This window comes from Dipodomys ordii, unplaced genomic scaffold (assembly GCF_000151885.1).
Source record: "Dipodomys ordii isolate 6190 unplaced genomic scaffold, Dord_2.0 Scaffold47, whole genome shotgun sequence".
Taxonomy (NCBI): Eukaryota; Metazoa; Chordata; class Mammalia; order Rodentia; family Heteromyidae; genus Dipodomys; species Dipodomys ordii.
This window is the reverse complement of record NW_012267263.1, coordinates 2,700,653-2,721,219: the sequence shown is the minus strand read 5'-3', so window position 1 is coordinate 2,721,219 and position 20,567 is coordinate 2,700,653. Positions and strand designations below refer to the sequence as shown.

The 20,567-nt window shown below is 50.0% G+C and overlaps 1 protein-coding gene across 2 annotated transcripts; it reads left to right on the top strand.

Annotated features, from left to right (window-relative positions):
• The first annotated feature begins 10,933 nt into the window (after positions 1-10,933).
• On the top strand, positions 10,934-20,485 carry Gpat2 (glycerol-3-phosphate acyltransferase 2, mitochondrial). 2 transcript variants are annotated; one of them, XM_013019773.1, is made up of 21 exons: positions 10,934-10,996; positions 11,134-11,247; positions 11,886-11,959; positions 12,350-12,454; positions 12,675-12,803; positions 14,967-15,066; positions 15,436-15,566; positions 15,852-15,951; positions 16,045-16,257; positions 16,642-16,764; positions 16,916-16,998; positions 17,283-17,401; positions 17,921-17,991; positions 18,127-18,367; positions 18,458-18,606; positions 18,729-18,806; positions 19,192-19,323; positions 19,407-19,527; positions 19,607-19,672; positions 19,888-19,943; positions 20,288-20,485. In XM_013019773.1, the coding sequence occupies exons 1-21, from the start codon at positions 10,934-10,936 to the stop codon at positions 20,402-20,404; spliced, it is 2,385 nt and encodes a 794-aa protein (XP_012875227.1). In that variant the 3' UTR covers positions 20,405-20,485. The 2 variants fall into 2 exon arrangements, with proteins under 2 accessions (XP_012875227.1, XP_012875225.1); XM_013019771.1 differs by having other exon boundaries at positions 18,109-18,367.
• The last annotated feature ends 82 nt before the right edge of the window (positions 20,486-20,567 follow it).

Here is a 20,567-nt window from a genome sequence, read left to right as displayed (position 1 = left end):
TTTTTGTTGGTCAATTCTTAACAAGTTACAGGTAAGCTCTGCTTATTATTTCTATTGGTCTCCTTGTTGCTTTAATTGGAAATAAAAAGTTGTCTGGTTTTTTTTTTGGGGGCAATGACTCTTTTGAGCTGAGGATTGCACTTCAAAGCCATCCTGGGAAGAAAAATCCCTCCGAGACTCCATCTTTCAATTAACCAGCAAAGAGCCAGGCTGGAAGCTTGGCTCAAGAGACACTTATCTCTAATTAACCAGCCAAATGCTGGAAGTGGCACTGTGGCTCAAAGTGGTAGAGCACTAACTTGAGCAGAAGCACTCAGGGTCAGTGCCCAGGCCTTGAATTCAAACCCTATGACTGACAAAAAGAGATGTCAACTGGGACAAGCCATTCCAGCAATGAGCAGACCTCTGGGACAAAACCAGTCCTGGTGACAAGGAACCATAGAGAGGAGTAAGAGGAGATGAGGTCACATCCTAAATGGAGCCCTTTGTGCCTTCCCTTTCAAAATTAACCAGAGCCGGGAGTTCAAGAGAAATAGTTAACAAGCTTGCCCATCTAATATCCATACCTGTCGACCTTCTAATTGGATAGAAACTTACATTCTTGTCTTTGTTATCTGCTATTTGTGTTTATAGTAAGTCTTAGACTCAGGACAGTTTGCCTTGGAACCTTCCTGGGTGCCTTCTACTTCTATAATCCGGACATCTACCAAGCCCTCCTACTGGACCCTTAACTACTCCAATCCAGCCCTAGTCTCTGACTGGTTATTCATGTTTTCTCCTACCCAGTTGCCAGAAACCCTAGACACTCTCTTCCTGTCCCTACTCCAGTTATATGGAAATTCCTGTTCCCTGTAATGGGTCAGAACTGAGCTTATGCTCCAAATGGAACTTTTCTGGCTTGTGACCAGGGTGTGTTCTCCTGTGTCATTCATGCTAACTGGTCCCACCACCTTTTGTCTGATATCACCTTTTCAAAAGTTTTTCTTAATAGCCTTCACTCAGGACACCACCTGGGAAACAAGTCAAGGCCATCCTATTACTACAGGCAACTGGAGGCTTCACTTACACTGCCCTGCCCAGCTCAGACCTGGACCCTGAAGACCTCAGCCCCAGTGACTCCTTGACACCCCCATGTCAACAAGAAGTAGCCAGAAAAGACCACAATGCCCAGTGATCCTAAGATAAAGCTGAAAGATAAAGCTGAATAAGCCTAACTTTCTCCTTCAGGATATGGGGAGTCAGGTGCCATGCTATATCTTCAAGAGAAGGCATCCTCCATTTCTTCCCTGTGCATCACCAACATTTTGGTTAAATCAGTTATCATGGCCCCCAGTGTAATGATGTTTTGGTGTAAATATTCTTTATTATTCTGTATGGGGCCTAATACCTCCTCCCCTTGCATTGTAACCTCAGTTCCCCAGTACACACTGTACACCTACACTGAATTTTAGGTGTTGGCTGATAAAGACCTCCTTTGAATTTCAAGTGGACAGAAGCAGCCCTCCTCCTTCCTCTTTTGGTAGGAATAAACCTAGTAACTAAGATAGCCTCTGTAGGAATAGCCTCAGGAGGTCTATATCACTCAATTACTTCCAACAACCAGGTAAGTGTAATAGTACAGGCTAATGCCAAGGAGACTATGGTGGCCCTTAACTTGCTGCAGGCTCAGATAAACTCTTTGCAGAGGTGGCCCTCCAACAGGAAAGGGCCCTAGATTTTTTAATGCCTTTTCTTTGGGAGAAGAGTATTGTTACTATATTAACATGACTGGCAGAGTAGTACAAAGCATAAAAAATATCCACAAGCCTAAGGAGCTATCAGGAATCTCAAGTATTTTATAGCCCCTCCTGGGAATCAATCACTCCCTGGCTTATGCCTCTCTTGGGTCTGTTGACAACAATTTTTTTGTCTTTTACTAATTGTGCCCTGCATTTTAGGTACCTACAAAATATTCTCACGGAAAGGATGAGGAAATTTACCAAGCAAACTGTCAATCAAATACTTCTTGGATAATACCTGTTTGAGCAACAATTTAGGGATCCCTATTGACTACTTTGCCCCTTCTCAGCAAGAAGTAGCTCCACAAAAAACATCCCTGCCCACATCCCCTAGCCTGGTACTTGTACCTATTAAACAACAAAGGAGGGAATATTAGTATGTCCTCTTAAATTTGGGGCTTTACAGTCTCCATCCTAGGCCCTCAGCATATATCTCTATCTTCTCAACTGCATCAGTGGAATGAGCTCCACCCAGACGTGAACACCACCCTGCCCTTCACAAAGTAAGGGAACTCTTCCTGGGGGCTCCTGCCATATTCCCACTCTGCCTAGACCTAAAGTCTGCCCTATCTATGTGCTATCTTCAATGACTAGCTGTGCCCACAGAATACTTCCTGCTTCTAGTCTCTTGACTGTATAATAATGCCCCTGAACAAAGACAGGTACCATTTCTCCCTCTATAGTGAGGGAGGTAGTCTTGTCAGCTCTGGCTGACAATAAACCCCTTTGCTGTACATGACTGTGTCTATGTGGGCTTCTGGGATGGGTGCTTTCATTTACTAGCCAGGGGTCAGTGGCTCAGGCCTGTAATTTCAGCTACTTAGGAGATTGTGATCTGAGAATTAGAAAGGCTATGAGATTCTTATCTCCAATGAACCAGCAAAAGGCCAGAAGTGGGAATGTAGCTCAAGAAGTAGAGTGCTAGAACTGAGTAAAAAAAGCTACGTGACAGTACCCAGGCTCTGAGTTTCAGTCCCAATAAAAGTGCACGCGCGTGTATGCGCACGCACACACACACAAATGCCCCTGCCCCCCCCCAAACAACAACAACAACCGGCTCGGCACTAGTGGCTTATGTCTGTAATCTTAGATACTCAGGAATCAAGATCTGAGGATTGTGGTTCAAAACCAGTTTGGGAAGGAAAGTCCCTGAGACTCTTATCTCCAATTAACCACCAGAAAATTGGAAGTGGAGCTGTGGCTCAATGTGGTAGAGTGCTAGCCTTGAGCAGAAAAGCTCAGGGATAGCTCCTAGGCCCTGAGTTCATGCCCCACAATCAACAAAAACAACAACAAAACCCAGTAAAACACTTTATACAACAAACTTATGTGGTTCCAGAATTGCCTCACAGCCCAATAAAGTCAAATCACAGGCTTGGCAAGTGTGAGGTTTACTTGATAGTTTCCTGATTGTTGCAAAATGGATGTCATAGTACTAAGCATTACATCCTTACTTAATGATGGACTGGAAAGAAGGGCAAGAGACAGAGGGAGAAGGAGGGAAAGGGCTTTCCACATAGAGGAAAATCTTTCCCATACAGATCTTAGTGGAGTTCTACTTTCTCATTGCTGGGAAACTGGCCACATGGTTACCCCTTGTTTTATGAACAACTGTGCAGTCTGATCCATCCCCTGGCTGGGCACATGACCACCAAGTCAAATTGGGGCTATGTTGGCAAACAGCAAAGAGAGAATGATTGCCAAGAAAGGTGACTGACAGGGGACATATCTCATGCAGAACGAGTGAATAGTGGAGAAAGAAGGACCGGAGCCCAATCCTATCTCTGCTGATATCTGGGTGGGAAGAACCTCTGTGTTCTGATGCACAGACCCTCTGGGGCACTACTAGAGTATTAGAATCCTGTGCTACTGGAGTGGTCTGGTCTCTGCCCTCTAAGCCAGTTATGTGGACACTGGTCAAGAATAGGTATATGATGAAGTTCTGGCTTAAGCCAGACATGGCAGAGAAGCTGCTAGATGGGAAGAGAGGAAAAGTTCTCTCACACTTTAAAATAAGAATCCATGAAGAGAAAGTCTGCCAGGTGCTATGTCTGGATGTGATTCCTGCAACTGTGGTAGCCATTTTGTGATTGTGAAGGAAATTGGCCTGAGAACAGAGCTGGCCCCATAAGGAGGTCAACATGGAAAGAAGCCTGGGTCCCTATTAATTTCACTGTAGCACTGAATGTCACTAACCAGCCCTGACCAGAGCCATTCAACCAGAGTCCATTCTGGACTCCTTGACACAGGAGACACATCTGTTTTACTGTTCAAACTCCCTTGAATTCAGCTTTCTTGTGCTGAAAGCATTCTAGCCAGTTGCCCCATTTTTTGCTCTGTTCCATTTCCTGTTCCAGTAACGTGCTGATGAGATGAATACCAAGCCACGGCCCCACTTGGGGGAAAAGCAACAAGACACGTCCTTTGCCCACCGGGTTGGAGCTCAGCCTCGAGTGGCTGACTGTTCATTACATAACCACACTGCCTGCCACAGCTATGAAGAGGCTGAGAGTGGTGTGTAGAAACCAGGGAGTGGAGGAGAAGTGGTTTGGGGGAGGCCTTATGTGGGCTGCAAAAAGAAAGGCCTTTGCCACCCTTCAGAGCCATCCAGCACTCCCACTGAGTCTCTGCCCAGCTCAGCACTGTCATGGGCATTCCTGACAATGGTGGCAACCACCCACCAGCTGCCTGTGGGCCGGGTGGGGGGTGGTGGGGGCAGAGGGTGGCTGTTTAGTGCTGGAGGAGCATCAGCCTGGGGCTGCCAGAGGGGCTCGCAGGAGGGAGTGGGCTGTTCTCCCTCCACTTGGCTCACCTGCTGTGGGAAATTGGTGCTTGGGGACATTGCTAACAATTGATTATAGACATTTGTCTCCACATGAACTCTTTCAGTGACCTAGGACCCCACGAGGCCCTCCTCACAGCCATTTATATTCCAAATGTTCTGCTCTCAAGCACAAAAATCGAACACACACACAGACACACACATGCACACACACGCACACACAAAGTGAACCAATTAAATCAACCCACCCACCACTCAGAGCCCTTGGGCCATGTTACTTCTCAGGAAAGGATGGTTGTCAGGAGAAAAACTTAGGAGTCTTCTTATGGTGTTTCCTTTCCAGAAGGAAATGTTCAGGGGACCGAATATGTCCTCCTGCCCCACCCCCCAGGCCACCTGCTACTGGTGCCAAATGGCAAACTGCAGACTGCCCAGAGACCCTATTGCCCACTCTGTTCAGACTTGTCATGCCATAAAGGCAGACAAGGACTGTTTCACTGTCTGCCTCTGTGTCTTGGAGCCTTGGCTGAGCCTGGCTATGCAGGGGTCCTTATGGAGATAAGAGCCTCACTGATTTTCCTACCTGGGCTTTGATCCTCAGATCTCAGCCTCCTGTGTAGCTAAGGGAGTTCTGAGCAGCTAGGATTACAGGCAATAGCCTCCAGCACCCAGCCCCTTTTTGTTCTTCTTTAATAAGCTCATTTAATTAGGTTGGAGCCACCTGGGGGTAATCTCCCTTTTGAGTAAAGTCAACTGATTAGGGACTTTAGACAGGAGCAAGCAGCTTGTGTGGTGAGCATTTGGGTGGTACTAGTAGCTTCCAGAAACAGTTCTACTCTTCTATCCAGGTTCTCAGCGGCTTGGATAGTGCCAGAACAAATTGGATGAGGGGGACTTTCCCTTAGTCCCCTGAGTCAAATGGCAATCTTTCTAAGACACATTCACACAGATACTCAGAAGATTTCAACTCTCCAGGTATCATTTAATACAGTCCAAACAACACTAGATTAACCATCTCTCCTTCTCCCACCTCCCCTGGTGATCCCCAGGGGGAGGGGAAAAAGAACATCTTTCCCCAGTCAAATGCCAGGCCAAGTTCTTTTCTTCAGAGCTATAAGTTCAGCTGTTCTTTTTATTTTTGCCTTGGGCTTGAACTCAGGGCCTGGGTGCTGTCCCTGAGCTCTTTTGCTCAAGGATAGCGCTCTACCACTTTGAGCTACAGCACCACTTCCAGTTTTCTGGTGGTTTATTGGAGATAAGAGTCTCAGAGACTTTCCTGCCTGGGATGGCTTTTGAACTGCAATCCTCCGATCTCAGCCTCCTGAGTAGCTAGAATTACAGGCGTGAGCCACCAGGGCCCGGCCCATTCAAGGATATTATTATCATTACCACAGGGAGGGACTTAACCTCTCTGGACTCCAGGAGGTCACTTACATGCATCATGAACTTCTGGGTAGTCATTTTAGCCTATGTCAAATCTGAGACTTCTAAGTCCAGTCCAGGTTGGGTGGGACCAAGCCCAAAGTAGTTTCTCTTTCTCCCAAGGTTGTATGGGTTACAATTGGTTTAGTCTATATGGTCACTGCTCTGCAGGTCCTGTTACATTGCATTTGTATGTTCTGCAAGCTCCTTGAAGAAGAGGGGTCCTCAACTCAGACCTAGCCCTACAACTAATGCTGCTTTTGTTGTTGTTGTTGTTGGTCTTAGGCTTGAACTCTGGGCCTAGGCGCTGCTCCTCAGCTCTTCAGCTCAAGGCCAGTACTCTACCTCTTGAGCCACAGCGCCACATCTGGTTTTCTAGTGGTTTATTGGAGATCAGGGTCTCACAGACTTTTCTGCCTCGGCTGGCTCTGAACCGTGATCCTCAGAGCTCAGCCTTCTGAGTAGCTAGGATTATAGGTGTGAGCCACCGGTGCCCGGCTAATGCTGCTTTTTTATGTCAGATTTCAGCAAACTACCACCAGTACCACCATCATCATAACAAAACACATTATTTCTGAAGAAGCAACATATCTGAGCACAGAACTCTGCTAGATGACAACCATGTGCCATCACAATCCATGCAATTTCTAGTTGGAAGCATTTGTCCTGGGCTTTGTTTTTCAAAATCTCAGGCTCTAGTAGCCTGCACAAATGATACAAGGTAAGATGGGCCTGGCATAGTGGCTCATACCTGTAATCCTATCTATTCAGGAGGCAGATATCAGGAGAATTGTGATTGGAGGCCAGCCTGGGCAACAAGCTTAAGTGTGATGGCAAGTGCTTGTCATCCCAACTACCCAGGAAACATAAATAGGAGGATCGTGGTCCAGGTATACTCAATCATAAATACAAAATCCAATTGGAAAAATAAATAAAAAGGGCTGGAGTCATGTCTCCTTGGCAAGTACAAGGCCCTGAGTTCAAACTCATTTTAAACTTCCCCGCAAAACCCAAAAGGTAAGATGTGGCACAAAAGGGACCCTGCAAGGGGTAGTAGGACATCCTAAATGTGAATCGAAGTAAGTGGACATAGAAATGAGGACCAGGTAGAAAGAAATAAAATGGTACAATGAAGGGAGAGTGGGTCTTCTGCTCTCTGGGCCCAGCCAGGCTCAATGTGGTTTGTCCTGAAGTGTCATGATGTTCTGGAAGTGGAATACTCTGGCACATCAGGCATGTGTATGTGTATTGGGTAGGATTGTGGTAAGGAGGAATAGAAGCAAAACACATTCACTTTGTTTAGTCTGTATTTCATGCCTTGCAAAGGTTGCTGGTCTTCTGCTGGGTTTGGGGAGCAGTCAAAACCTATGTGAAGGCTGAGTGCCCATGGTTCATGCCTGTAATTCTAGCCACTAAGAAGACTGAGAGCTGAGGATCATAATTTAAAGCCAGCCTAAACAGAAACGTTTTCAAGACCCCCATCTGTCGCTAGCCAGAAAAAAATGCCAACTGGACACATGGCTCAAGTATAGCACCAGCTGTGAGCAAAAAATGCGAGGGAGGGGGCTGGCTGGGGGAAAGGAGGAAACTTTGAGTTCAAGCCTTGGCACTGGAATAATTAAGCAACTAACAAAAGACAGCGACTGAACCCATAAAGTTTCCATGCACAGGTTGCTTAGGACTGATATGAGTTGGGTATTCATCACCTAAATTTCATGATGAGCATAGTGGGCATAGGGCAGCAGAAATCTAGGCCCCTGGTGACAGAAGCAGGTCTTTTAGTCCAGACTTCTAGTTATCAAAGGTAAGAACCCTGAAGAGGTGTGATTTGTTTTTCAAACCCATTCTTGGTGATTGCACTTTTCCTTTCCTTACACCTGTGCCCAACCTCCCCCTTGCACTTGGAGGCTTGAATTTGAAGCCTGACACTCACTTGGCTTTTCCTGCTCACAGGTGGGGTTCTACCACCAGATATTAGCTGTTTGATTGGAGGATTTGTGTGCCTCAGCTGGCTTCCAGCCATTATTCCCAGATCTCAGCTAGGATTATAGGTGGAAATCACCAACACCAGTGTGATCTCTCTTTTCTAAGTGCCTACAACTCAGGATTTAGAGCTGATTTTCAGGTTGATGGTAGGTAGAGTCTGAGAACTCTTTTTTTTTTTTGTTTGTTTGTTGGTTGTGGGGCCTGAACTTGAGGCCTGGGTGCTGTTCCTGGGCTCTTTTGCTCTAGGCCAGTGCTCTACCACTTTGAGCCACGGTGCCACTTACGTCTTTCTGGTGGTTAGGTGGAAATTAGCATCTCAGACTTTCCTGCCCGTGCTGGCTTTGAACCACCATCCCCAGATCTCAGCCTCTTGAGTAGGTATGATTACCAGCGCCAGGTTTGAGGACTTTTCCCCCTAGAATCCGTATCCTTGAGTCCTAGCCCAACCTTCAGTACCCCTCGTCTGGCAGGCATTTCCACAGGTCGCCAGGCGCCTCTTAGGGGACCCACGTGGGAGGGCAAACCGAAGCTCCTGCGGGCACCCACCTGGCCTGCAGAGGGTCACGTGGCCACACAGCGTGAGGCGGGCCATGCGCCTCAGGGCGGGGCTTAGGACCCAGCGCGTGTCCCAATTGGCTCTCAGGGCTGCTCTTAAGCCTTGCGCACAGAGGACGCCATTACCATCTCTCCTGCTTGCTGCTCTGGCGGGACTTGGCCACAGTGCGAGGTGAGACGGGAAAGAGCTGCTCCCGGGCAGAGCCGGGGCCTATCACTTTCCGGCTTTTGGACCTAGGCAGGCCTGGCCTTTCAGATGCTGGTGGGGAACCGGCAGGGTGGCCTGCGGGCTGGGGCCTCTCCCACGGACTAGTCCCTTGGGAAGCCATCTTGTTGGTGCTGGGGGGAACCGCTTTCCCCGCCCTCAGCCCGTGTCACCCTAGACAGGTCGGGGTGGGAGGGTGGGGTCCAGAATGGATGTGTGGCTCCGTGTCCCTCCCTTGTACATCTCAGAGCAGCTCCCAGCAGCTTCAGATCGCCTGCCACGGGTCTCCCTAGCGTGGGTTTCGGGGTGATGATGGCCTACTTGTTGGAGCTGAACCTTAAAGCATGCGTTTTTTGGTGGCTCTTAGTAAGACACACACCTTGCTTACCTGGGAACAGGTTTCTTGTTTGTCCATTGAGTAAGGATTGTACACACACCACCATGTGGTGCTACTGCTAGGGCTCACAGTGCCAGTGAAAGATACAGTGGTCTCCCACCTTCAGCCAGGTGAGGCCCTTTGACATATATTTTCACAGATCATTTTTTACAGCAGCTGGAAAACCTGATTTTTATATAACAAGTTCTCTTCTTTTAAATGATCTTAATCCATACTATTTTAGCACGTGTGGCCAGTAACAATACATAGGTGACTTGCTTGATCCTTAGGATGCCGATTTGCAACCTGTAGATGACTCTGGGGGAAGGGGCATCCAGGCCGGAGATACAAGTAAAAAGAGGTCCCCATTTGGGGAATTTGGGTGCTAGAAGATAAGGCCCAGAGCTGACCTGGATTGTGGGAGCTGAGTAATTGACCGAGTTGGCAAGTGGAAATTATCCATTGGCCTGTCTTTTACTCTGTCCCTTTTGGGTTAGCATGGGTTTAGTGAGGTTAGATTTTGGGACTGAGGGTAGTTTGAGGCTAAGGAGCAGACATCTTCTTGTAGAGGAGGCAGAACTCCCTAAATTACAGCATTGGCTTGGAGCCTCCTTGTGCCAACGGTCCACGAATGGGTTGTGTAAACATTATTTACAATAGTGTGTGTCTTATGTTTCCTCTAGAGTCTGTATGCACAGACTCTAGAGGATCTTGTTACTGTTCATCATCCTAGTTTTAGATTGTGCTACCTGGAGAGAGGAGGAGCAAGCTGAGGAATTCCTGGAGTGGAAGTTCCACTCTCCTCCATGCAGTGTAAATGCTTGGCTAAAGATGAATCAGCTGCAGCTCTTGCCCTAAACACTTTGAGATGATTTAGTGCATGAGCCCCAGAGCCCTGGAGGAGGGCTTCTCAAGACTTCTTGCCTAGCAAGCGTGGGCAAGGGAACCAAGGTAGCAGAGGGGGAATCATGAGGCATAATGTGGAGTCATGGTCAGGATTTGGTGGTGGCAGGAAGGGAAAAGGCACTGACAGGTGGAGGTGTGCTTAGTGGAATGGTAGTGAAGAAAAAGTAAATGATGAGGTCATCCTGCTTGTTAGGGACATGGTGAGAGATCAAGGTGGGGGGATTTTAGGACCTAGTTTATGGGTTAGGAGAGGTTTAATGCTGTTCTTTGGAAAGCAGATATTTGCTAGTTGATGCTAAGAATGGAGCTGAGATATCAAGTCGTCTTTGGAGGATGCTACATGAGAGGAGACTGTGGGAAAATCTATGTTGGCCTCACCTGAATGAGCATTTCTTTGTGAATAGATCTGTGTGGGCTTTCTGTAATTTCTGCTCCCACCAGTTGTCTCTTGTTTAGTAGTTGGCCCATATTCTGGAATGACAAAATAAGCAAAGAGCTGTCTTCTGGTGGAGAGAAGAGCAGCTGAGAGGACTTGGTGGCTTCTTGGTGATGATCTAGTTCTCCATGGCAGTCTCATTCCTCTTACCAGTGCAGCACTTGCTCTTTCCCAAATCTCCATTACAGCTCTAATCTGTGCCATGTTCCATTGGTCTCTCTGATCCTGACTTATTTGACATAATTTTGTGAGACTTTATGTCAGCTTCTTGGTGAGAGACTCCTTGGATATGGGATAGAGATTGGACTGCTTTCATTGGCTTGAGTATTGTTGGTCTTTCATGAGGATGGGGCCTTGGGGTCACCCCAGGAGCTTCTAGGTTGTGGCTTAGATTTCATGTGACTTCAGCTTTCTCCACCTTTCCTTAGGTCAGGTTTCAAAGAGAGAGAGGCAGAAGTGCTTGGCTCTCAGACCTTATAGATACCTCATGGACACCGTGTTGGAATCCCAGCCCCAATCCCAGCAGAGGAGCAGCCACAATGGCCAAGAGGTAACAGGAACTCTCCCATTTTCAGAGCACCCCCTGCTTTCCCATTTCTCTGTGCCTCTCACTTCCTGGGACCTGCCCTTCTTCTCTCCAAGGGCCTTCCCTGAGTTCTCTCATTTAATCCTGTGGCTCTTTTCCAGACCAGCCTGTGGTCCTCAGGTTTTGGGATGAAATTGGAGGCTGTTACCCCATTCTTAGGGAAGTATCGTCCTTTTGTGGGTCTCTGTTGTCAGACCTGTACGCCCAAGAGCTGGGTAAGTGATGATAGGAATGGGCCCCATCCTGTAACACTTGAGCTACTTTGATTCTGGGAGCCATATACCTGGGAAGCTACTTCCTATATCTTTCTAAGGGTGACCCTTCCCTTGCTTTTGTCTTTCAGAAAGATAGAATAATGGCCATTGGGTTTGTTTTGGGCTGTGGTTGGCTAGATCTAGGCTTGGGAAAGTTGGGTGGGAGGTACAGCAGGAGCTCTTAGAGGGAGATAGATTGAGCCTGGAATGCTGGTGTCTAAGGAGTCCTGCTCAATTTGGGGACACTTCCCAGACTTCCAACTATTTAGCACATGTATGAAGAACTCTTGCATGTCCATGACATGTGCTGGTGCTGAAGCAGCCTAGAGTTCTAGTTGAGATCAGGTTCTCTGCCGTCAACAGAGTAACTTTGTTGTGGTGCTGACCAAGAGGGTAATGATGTACAGGATGCAGTGCTTCCATTTTTGGGTACAGAATCCCTTTTCCTGATCTGGGGCCAAATGTCTTTTGGGAGGTATGGTGTTTTTTCCTTGGATAGGACTAAAGGACTATCAGACAGAGGCTGGAGGGGGTAGGGCACGGTCTTCTGGTCAGCAAAAAAACCTCCAGGACATGCTATCCCTATTCTCCATGGGCAGGAGTCCCTCTTCCACAGAAGCATTACAGATCTGGGCTTTTGCAACGTGATCCTGGTAAAGGAGGAAAATACCAGGTAGTGAGAGCTGGGGGGTGGGCCAGGGCGGTGGGCTGCTACCACCCTGCTTTGTGGTGTCATTGTTTTGCCAGTGGTGGAAAGAAGGGTGCCTGTTCTCTGCTCCATATCCAGTGGAGAGAGGCTTGATGTTCTCCTGCAGTGCCTTCTGTGCACATGTATGGATCACATTGAAGGTGTCAGGCTCTGAACCTGTACCCCTCGGTGGGGAGTGGGGTGGAAGGGGAACACAGATGGGTAAGCAGTTACCATCTCTGTTTTATGTTAACCCAAACTTAAGTCCTGTGGTTACAGGACTGGGGTGTGATCCCTTGCTGTTGAACAGCCCTCTGTGGGCCCTGGAAGGCCCTATCTGAACTATCATCTTCTTGCTCTGGGGGCTATGCCCAGGTTTCGAGGCTGGCTGGTTCGCAGGCTTTGCTATTTTCTGTGGTCCCTGGAGCAGCACATAACCCCCTGCCAGGATACTCCGCAGAAGATCATGGAAAGCCCTGGGTGAGGAGGCAGATCGGGGTCTGGATGGCACTACCGGGATGGTAGCAAAGGCTTCAGGCCTATGTGGTTGAGAGATCTGGCTGAGGAAGGCTCCTGGAATGCTAGCATTGCCTAGGCTCTTCTCAAAGAAGGGTGAAGGCTGCCAGCTGTGCCCTGGGGAGGGGTCCTGATAGATCCTTGGTCTGCCCCAGTCCAACACCACTACCTTGACACCCCACAGGGTGCAGAACCTTCTCTCAGGAAGGGTCCCAGGAGGATCTGGGGAAGGCCAAACACCTGACTTTGTGAAGAAAGAGGTGCAGCGCATCCTGGGTCACATTCAGGCTCCGCCTCGCCCCTTCTTGCTTAGGTAATTCTGTGCTTAGGGGCGCATCCCCTAAGCTGGAACTTCTGTTTTTGTTTTTGTTTTTTTTTTTTGAGAATGGGTTTTGGCTGGGCTTAGGGAAGGGCTACGTGGGAAACTCAATGTTTACTAACGTGGGTTGCAGGGAGCCCAACCCCCCAACCTGTGTTTATCTAGCACAGGTCTGCATACATGTTAGATGTAGGCACTGTTCAGAGGAACCATTAGGGTGAACAATGCACAGGGTGGCTAGAAGGAAGGAACAAATGCAAGACTGAAAAGGCCTGTTAGGAGAGGCTCAGATTTGCATATGAGGGCCAGAAGTTGAAAAAGTAGCTAGCCTTGGGGATCAAGGAGTGTTAGTGGAGGGAATGGTTTTGATAGAGGAAACATATGAGCTATGGCCCAGAGCAGAAAAAGGCCTGGTTTTCCCAAGAAGTTTGCATGGTTGGAAGCTGGCAAATGAGAGGACAAGATGCTGGACCTGAATTTGAGAGGTGGAAGGGACCACCTCATGCAGGGCTACTGGCTGGATCTGTAATGGCAGTGAAAGTGGTTGAAAGATTTTAAGTGAGGAGTAATAACATCATGAGTTTGGAAGTCGAGAGTAGAGACCAGAAAATCACCTGGAAGCCTTGGGCCATGTGGAGCCAGGGCTCAAGGACTCATTGATGGGTTAGGTGGTAGGGCTTGTGATAGTGGAAAAGTGTGTGGATGCTTCTGGTCTAGTACCTGGGGATATGAACATAGGGAGACAGATGGGAGGAGGGAGTTTGGTCCAAGAAACATGTTTTGGGTGTAAGAAATTTGGTTTCTGGGGGCTGGGAAGGTGGCTCAGTGGTAGAGCACTTGCCTTGCAAGCCTGAGTCCCTGGGTTCCATTCCTCAGCACCACATAAGCAAAAAGAAAAAAGCCGGAAGAGGTGCTGTGGCTCAAGTGGTAGAGCGCTAGCCTTGAGCTGAAGAGCTGAGGGACAGCGCCCAGGCCCAGAGTTCAGGCCCCACGACCGGAACCCCCCCCCCAAAAAAAAGAAATTTGGTTTCTGACTGAGAACTTGGTCACATACACCCAAGTCTGAAACTCAGGAGTGAGCCTGGGGGCATACATACATTTTCAGAGCTTTAGCATGCAGTTGATGTTTAACAACAGAATAAGTAAGTCACTGAGGGAGAGGGCTCAGGGTTATGCACATGGATCTATCCCACTGTCTTTAAGTCCTGAGTGACTGACTGAACAAGGCTAGAAGGTAGAGGTTATTGGCTCTTGACTAGCCTTCTACTGTGATAGTTTGATTTTGTTGAGACTTCCAGTCCTTTCATTGTCCACCTATACTCTAATCACAGGCCTTCTAGTCTTTCTCTCTCTTGTAGTCTGGCTTAGAGCTGTACTCCTCATGATGCTCATGCCCGTAGGAAGTAGTACAGCCCCAGCCACTGGCCTCTGTGCACTTAAAGCAGTCAAATGGTTCCAGAGAAACAGTTTGGGTAGGCCTGATAGGGTCGTGTGGCATTGTCCAGTGCTTTTCATCCAGGATTGCTTCAGATCTGTGCATGTATGCATTTCCTGGGCTTGAACTTAGGTCTTGGGTGTGGCCTCTGAGTGTTTTTTTTTTTTTTTGCTCAAGGCTAGCATTCTACCACTTGAGCTATACTTCACTTCTGGCTTCAGATGCCTTACCTTAAACTCTGGAGAAATAGAAGGCATCAGATGGGAATTTGCTGCTGTGCTCATTTAGCTGCTTCTTGCATCTACACTTCTGTCATCAGTTAAAGCAGTCCCATTGGGCCTCTGGGTAAAGCCCTGCTCCCCACCAGGGCCTTTCCCAAGATCCCTTATCTTTGTGTCATTCCTTCCTTCCTTTTGGTCCACCTTTCCTAGTTCTTTGCAGAAGCTGGGTTCTGCCTGGAATGAGTCTAGGTCCTTTAGTCTCAGGTGGGACAAGTGGAGCCAGCTATATCATATGGTCTTGAGCGTCTCAGGCCCCCTTCCAGCTGGCACTCCACTCCATTAAGCAGAGTATAGTCCCTCTGAGCCTCATGCCCCTCTTCTGTCAAATGGGGCAGGAATAGTGTCTGCCTCAAAGGAGCACTGGTTGGCCTCCCAGGTGCCGTGGGATCAAGCCTTGTGGGGAGTAGCCCTGCTGTACCTCAGGCTGGTTTCACTTCCCAGGCTGTTCAGCTGGGCGCTGCTGAGGTTCCTGAACCACCTCTTCCTGAACGTGCAGCTCCACAAGGGCCAGATGAAGATGGTCCACAAGGCTGCCCAGGCGGTAAGCTGGCTCAGGGATGGGAAGATGGGAACAGATAGGAGGCCGGTCCCTAAATCCAGGCCAGTCCCATCCCCCAATCAGCTGGTGGGAAAAATGTTCTGCTTTTGGGTGGCTTTCCCTCTGTCTCACGGTCCTGTTCCCATGGGGCTTCCTCTAATGTCTTTCCATCATGGGCTCAATATTACATTAGTGCATTACCTTAAAAGTTGTTAGGTTATTCTACTTCTGGGAGACATGCACAAAGGAGGAACTCTTCAGCTGGACCCTCCCGCCCTCAGATCTGCATTGACTGCAGATGCTGGAGTTTGACTCCCTGTGTCTGTAGGGTAGGGGCAGTTGGGCAGTTCCTTCTGGCTTTCTTTGTATTAGGGACCACTCGTCCTTCTGTCTACTCATAAGTCCCTACTGGATGGAATCCTCCTGCCCTTTGTGCTGCTCTCCCAGGGCCTGGGTGTGCTCCGTGTAGCTTGGGACCCCTGCACCTGCTCCCCTGCTCTCAGGTAAGAGCTTTGGGTTCCTAGACACACATTCGAGGAGTCCCAGGCTGAGGCAGTTGTGTATGCGTATGTCTGGTGGCAGCTCCCTTACAAGCCCTCTCCTAGGCCACTGTTTCCAGCTGCATGGCTACATGGAGAGTAGGCAGATGGAGAGTCAGCCATGGGTCCCAGGGCTGCTTCAGATGTTCAAGCAGGACAGTCTGGCTTGGACAAGGCAAGGCTCTCAACCGCTGGCTCAGTCCCACTTCTGGAGCCCTTTTCTCATCAGGCTCTGCCCTGTGCCCACAGAGCTCTGCTGAGGCATCTTGGGGGGCTTTTCCTGCCCCCAGAGGCTGAATTGCCCTTGGACAGCTCCCAGGGAATCCTTGCAAGGACTGTGGTCCATGCGGTAAGTGTTCTCTGTGGCTATCTGTAGGCCAGGCCGGAGGTCCAGGGGCCTGTGCCTGCTCTGGACTTGATGCCCCCTACTTCTCCATTCCAGGTCATGGAGCAGTTGCTGGTTAGTGAGCAGCCCCTATTAATCTTCCTGGAAGAGCCTCCTGGGGCCCCACGAGCCAGGCTCTCAGCCCAAGGTCAGGCCTGGCTAGGACTGGTGGTGCATGCAATCCAGTCAGGCATTGTCCCAGATGTCACATTGGTACCAGTGGCCATCACCTATGACCTGGTTCCAGACGCACCATATGACAGGCATCATGTGAGACCCTCCTGCCCCTGGGGACCTCAAGTAGATACCAGTTCCAGACAGGAAGTGGAGGCATACTATAGAATCCTGTGATTGAGTCCCCCTTAGGACTGGGTGGGGAGGAGTAGGGATTGGGGGGATGTGTGTGTAAAGCAATTTTCCCTAGTCAGTTCTCCTTAGCGCCCCCCCCCCATAGCCTTTGCCATCATTTCATCCCTGCTAAAGAGGTATTTCTCTTGATCTATGGATGAGAAAACAAGGGCTGGAGAGGGCATGAAGTCAAGCCTTAAAGTTGAAACAGCGAGAGGAGCAGTGGTGCTGCATGAAGTATGGGATGGCAGCTTCCAAGGCTTGCCCAAGAGTAGCATCCCTAGCACACTCAGCCTCTCCCTACAGGCTTCCACCTCCCTAGGGCTGTGGACAGGAGCTCTGGCTGTCCTTCGGAAACTGCGCAGCTGCTGGGGCTGCAACCATAAGGTCTGTGTCCGGGTGCATCTTGCCCAGCCATTCTCTCTGCAGGTATGGAGCCACCTGGGTAAGGTTGGGAGAGCCTGGGGATTTGAAGCGGGGATTATGGCAGCCTGGTCCTCAGGCCTCTTGCTTTGCTGAGGTAGGCCGTATGTTGGGGGTGGGCAAAGCAGGCCACCACAAGACTCTTCGTTCTGGGCAGGAATACATCATCAATGCCAGAAGCTGCTGGGTTGGCAGGCAGACCCTGGAGCACTTGCTACAACCCATCGTGTTGGGCCAATGGTAGGGGCAGGGGCGTGAGGGTCTTGGGCAGGTGGGCAGCCCTTCAGCTGTGTAGTGTTCTCCTGGCCTCCGCACGTGAACAATCTTGGGTCATTTAAAGTGGCAGAAATACCTGCTTGCCTGTAGTCTGCATGTGAGATAAGGGCACAATCCCAGGAAAGAGGGCATGAGAGGTCGCCTGGCCTGGGGTTGGGGAAACAGCTGTACCTTGGTGTAGGTTTTAGACTTTCCCATGACTGCTTTTAGGTTTTGTCCTTTCATGATTTGATCTGTGTCTACTCCAGTACTGTTGTCCCAGACACCGAGAAAGAGCAAGAATGGACTCCAACAACTGGGCTTCTTTTGGCCCTCAAAGAAGAGGACCAGCTCTTGGTGAGGAGACTGAGTCGCCACGTACTGAATGGTAAGGGGGAACAAGATTTGCCTCTTTGGGACAGATCTAGAGCTGTCCTTTCTCTCTGGGTTGGCTAGTAGTCAGGGCTTCTTGGGTGTGCACACCTTATTCCTGCTTCCTTGTTGGCACACTGGCAACACAAGAATAGTGGAACCCTCCTCCCCCCCACCCCATCTGAGTGGAGCAGCTTAGTGAGCCTAGGATGAATGGTACAGAGGGCACAGGCCCAGTGGTAGCCACTCACCCCAGGTTCTACTCAGCTCTACCTTGGGCTGTCCTTGGCTTTCAATGGGAGTAAGTGCTGACTGGAAAAAATACATGTAAGAAGCTTGACATGAGCACCGAGCAGGCTCCCATCCAGCTTATTAATGTGCTCTGTGAGGCAGACTATGGTTGGGCCAGAAGGGCTGTGGCACTCAGCATATTTGGTAAATGCTGAGGGGTAGAGTTGGGGCTAGGAGCACTTCACAGATAAAAAGGAGGGATCAGACCTCTGGGCCCCAACTCCTAACAGCATCCTTCCCCCAGCCAGCGTGGCAAGCTCTGCCGTGATGAGTACAGCCATTATGGCAACACTGCTACTCTTCAAACACTCAAAGGTAGGGCTCAATGTGGTGGGGCTGTAGTGTGCGTGTGTATACGTGTGCATGTGCATGTGCATGCGTGTGTGTGTGTGTGTGTCCGTGTCCTCATGCACAGGCTTGTTTTACCTCTAGGGTGTGCTCCTGTCACAGCTTCTGGGGGAATTCTCCTGGCTGACTGAAGAGACACTTCTACGTGGCTTTGATGTCGGCTTCTCTGGGCAGCTGCGGTGCCTGGCACAGCACACCTTGGGCCTACTGAGGGAGCATGTGGTTCTGCTGCATGTCCATCAGGGGGACTTGGTAGTTGTGCCACGGCCAGGCCCAGGCCTCACACACTTGGCACGCCTGAGTGCCGAGCTGCTTCCTGCCTTCCTGAGCGAGGCTGTGGGTGGTGAGACCCAAGGGTTTAGGGTTATGGGATGTGTGTGCAGGAGAGAGGTGAATGCCCTCTTCCTCATGCCCTACCCCCCCCCCGTGCTAGCCTGTGCAGTGTGGGGGCTGCTGGCAGGCAGAGTGCCACCTGAGGGTCCCTGGGAGCTGCAGGGAATAGAGCTGCTGAGCCAGAACGAACTGTACCACCAAATCCTGCTCCTGCTGCATCTGCTGCCACAGGACCTGCTGCTGCTGCAGGTCAGGCCTCTGCTCGCCCTCCAACCTGTGGTGCTGGGCCTGGCCTTGCCCTGCCTTTGCCCAAGCTACTAACCCTGGCCGTGGCTCTCCTAAGGCCACATATGCTCTTCATTCCCTAATAGCCCTGCCAGTCTTCCTACTGCTACTGTCAGGAGGTGCTGGACCGCCTCATCCAGTGTGGGCTCCTGGTTGCTGAGGAGGTAGGCAGGACAGTTGGAGAAAAACCTCTTGCCTGGGTCCTGGCCTCCTTCAGTCTCCCACCCTGAGCGAGTTGCCCAGGTCCCTGTACTGGGTATGTGCTGTAGGTGGGTTGCCACTGGCCCATAGAGGCCTGACTCCACATCTTCCCTGGGCTTATGTATGTCTTCCTACTCTACCCCACCTCTGCATTTCTTATCCACAGTGCTGTGGCTTTTTAGGATGTTTCCTCTCAACCCTAAGTGCCTGCCACTGCTCCAGGCCTCCTTTTGAGCTTCCTAGATCCATTTTTTTTTCACTGATTTCACCTGCATGGATCAGGTCTGGGGACTGGAGGGCTGATCCCTGCCCAGCCTGTCAGGGACCAATGGCTCTCATGGTCTCCAGACCCCAGGTTCCCGGCCAGCCTGTGACACAGGGAGACGACGTTTGAGTGCAAAGCTGTTGTGGAAACCAAGTGGGGACTTTACTGACAGTGACAGTGATGACTTCAAGGAGGCTGAGGGCCGGTACTTCAGGGTGTGTTGGGAGAAGCCACTGTGGGAGGACGGTGGTAGGAAGGTACTGATGAGCTGCTCTCACACTGGCCTGCCCCTCTCCAGCTCAGACAGCAGTCTCGCTGCCCTGACTTCTTCCTCTTCCTCTGCCGCCTCCTCAACCCACTGCTTAAGGTCTTTGCTCAGGCTGCTACCTTCCTCCATCTGGGAAAGCTACCTGATACAGGTGAGGTTTCCCTCCCCTTGCCGTGCTCAGGGAAGGGCTCTATCTTGTGCGACTGGGTCTAGGTCTTCCTCTTTTGCAGAGTCTGGCTACATGGAGCAGCTATTGCAATTCTTACAGAACTCTGCCCAGGAAGAAGGGATCTTTGGTGAGGCTCCTGGAGGTAGGAGGGTTTGCTGGCCATTGCTGCCCTCTGCTGGCAGTGGCTGCCTTACTCTAGAGAGGAAAGCCCAAAGTACAGCTGGCCTCTGGTCCCATCTGAAAGAACCCTGTTCCTAGGAGTTCTTTAAACAAGGAAGAGAAAAGCTGTGCCTATTGCTCTCAGGCCTCTCTCCCTAGAGCCTTTACTTTTCTTCCCTCCAGAGTGTGCCGACCCAAACTTGGCCATCAGTGCTATCTGGACCTTCAGAGACCTAGGGGTGAGATGGGATCCCCATCCTCTGTGTTCCCCTACTCTCGCCCCAGCCCCATCAGCTGGTAGAGCTGCTTTCCCTCAGCCCCATGGTGCTGGCCTTTAGGATGGCTCATAAGACCCTAGGAAATATCCAGGCATAGATGTGGTAAACTGGATGGTTTTTTTACCCCTCTAAGTTTCTAAACCACTTGCTTGCTTTATCCTGGTGGGATACTAGGATTCCAGAGATATGTAACAGCATTGTACTTAAGACTTGGAGCCCCGAGGGATTAGAGATCTAGGGGACAAGTTTGGTCCTGTGGCAAAAGTCCCCAGGGTGAGAGGTTCACAGTTCATTTCATGACCCAGGTGCTGCAGCAGATGCCCAGCCCTGATGGCCCCCAGCTCTACCTGTCCCCTACATTTGCCAGCCAGGATAATCAGGGCAAGCTGGAACAGTTCATCCGACAGTTCATCTGCAGCTAGGTCCAGAATCAGCTGGACTTAGAGTCTTGCTTTCTCCATCCTTCAGTGTGATAAAGAGTTCTCTTTCTCCAAGCTCTGCAGTGGTTTTTTGGTGTATGTATGTCTATGTATCTGCTCCCTCCTTCCCCACCCCTATGAAAATGTTCCATGTCCCCTCTCACTC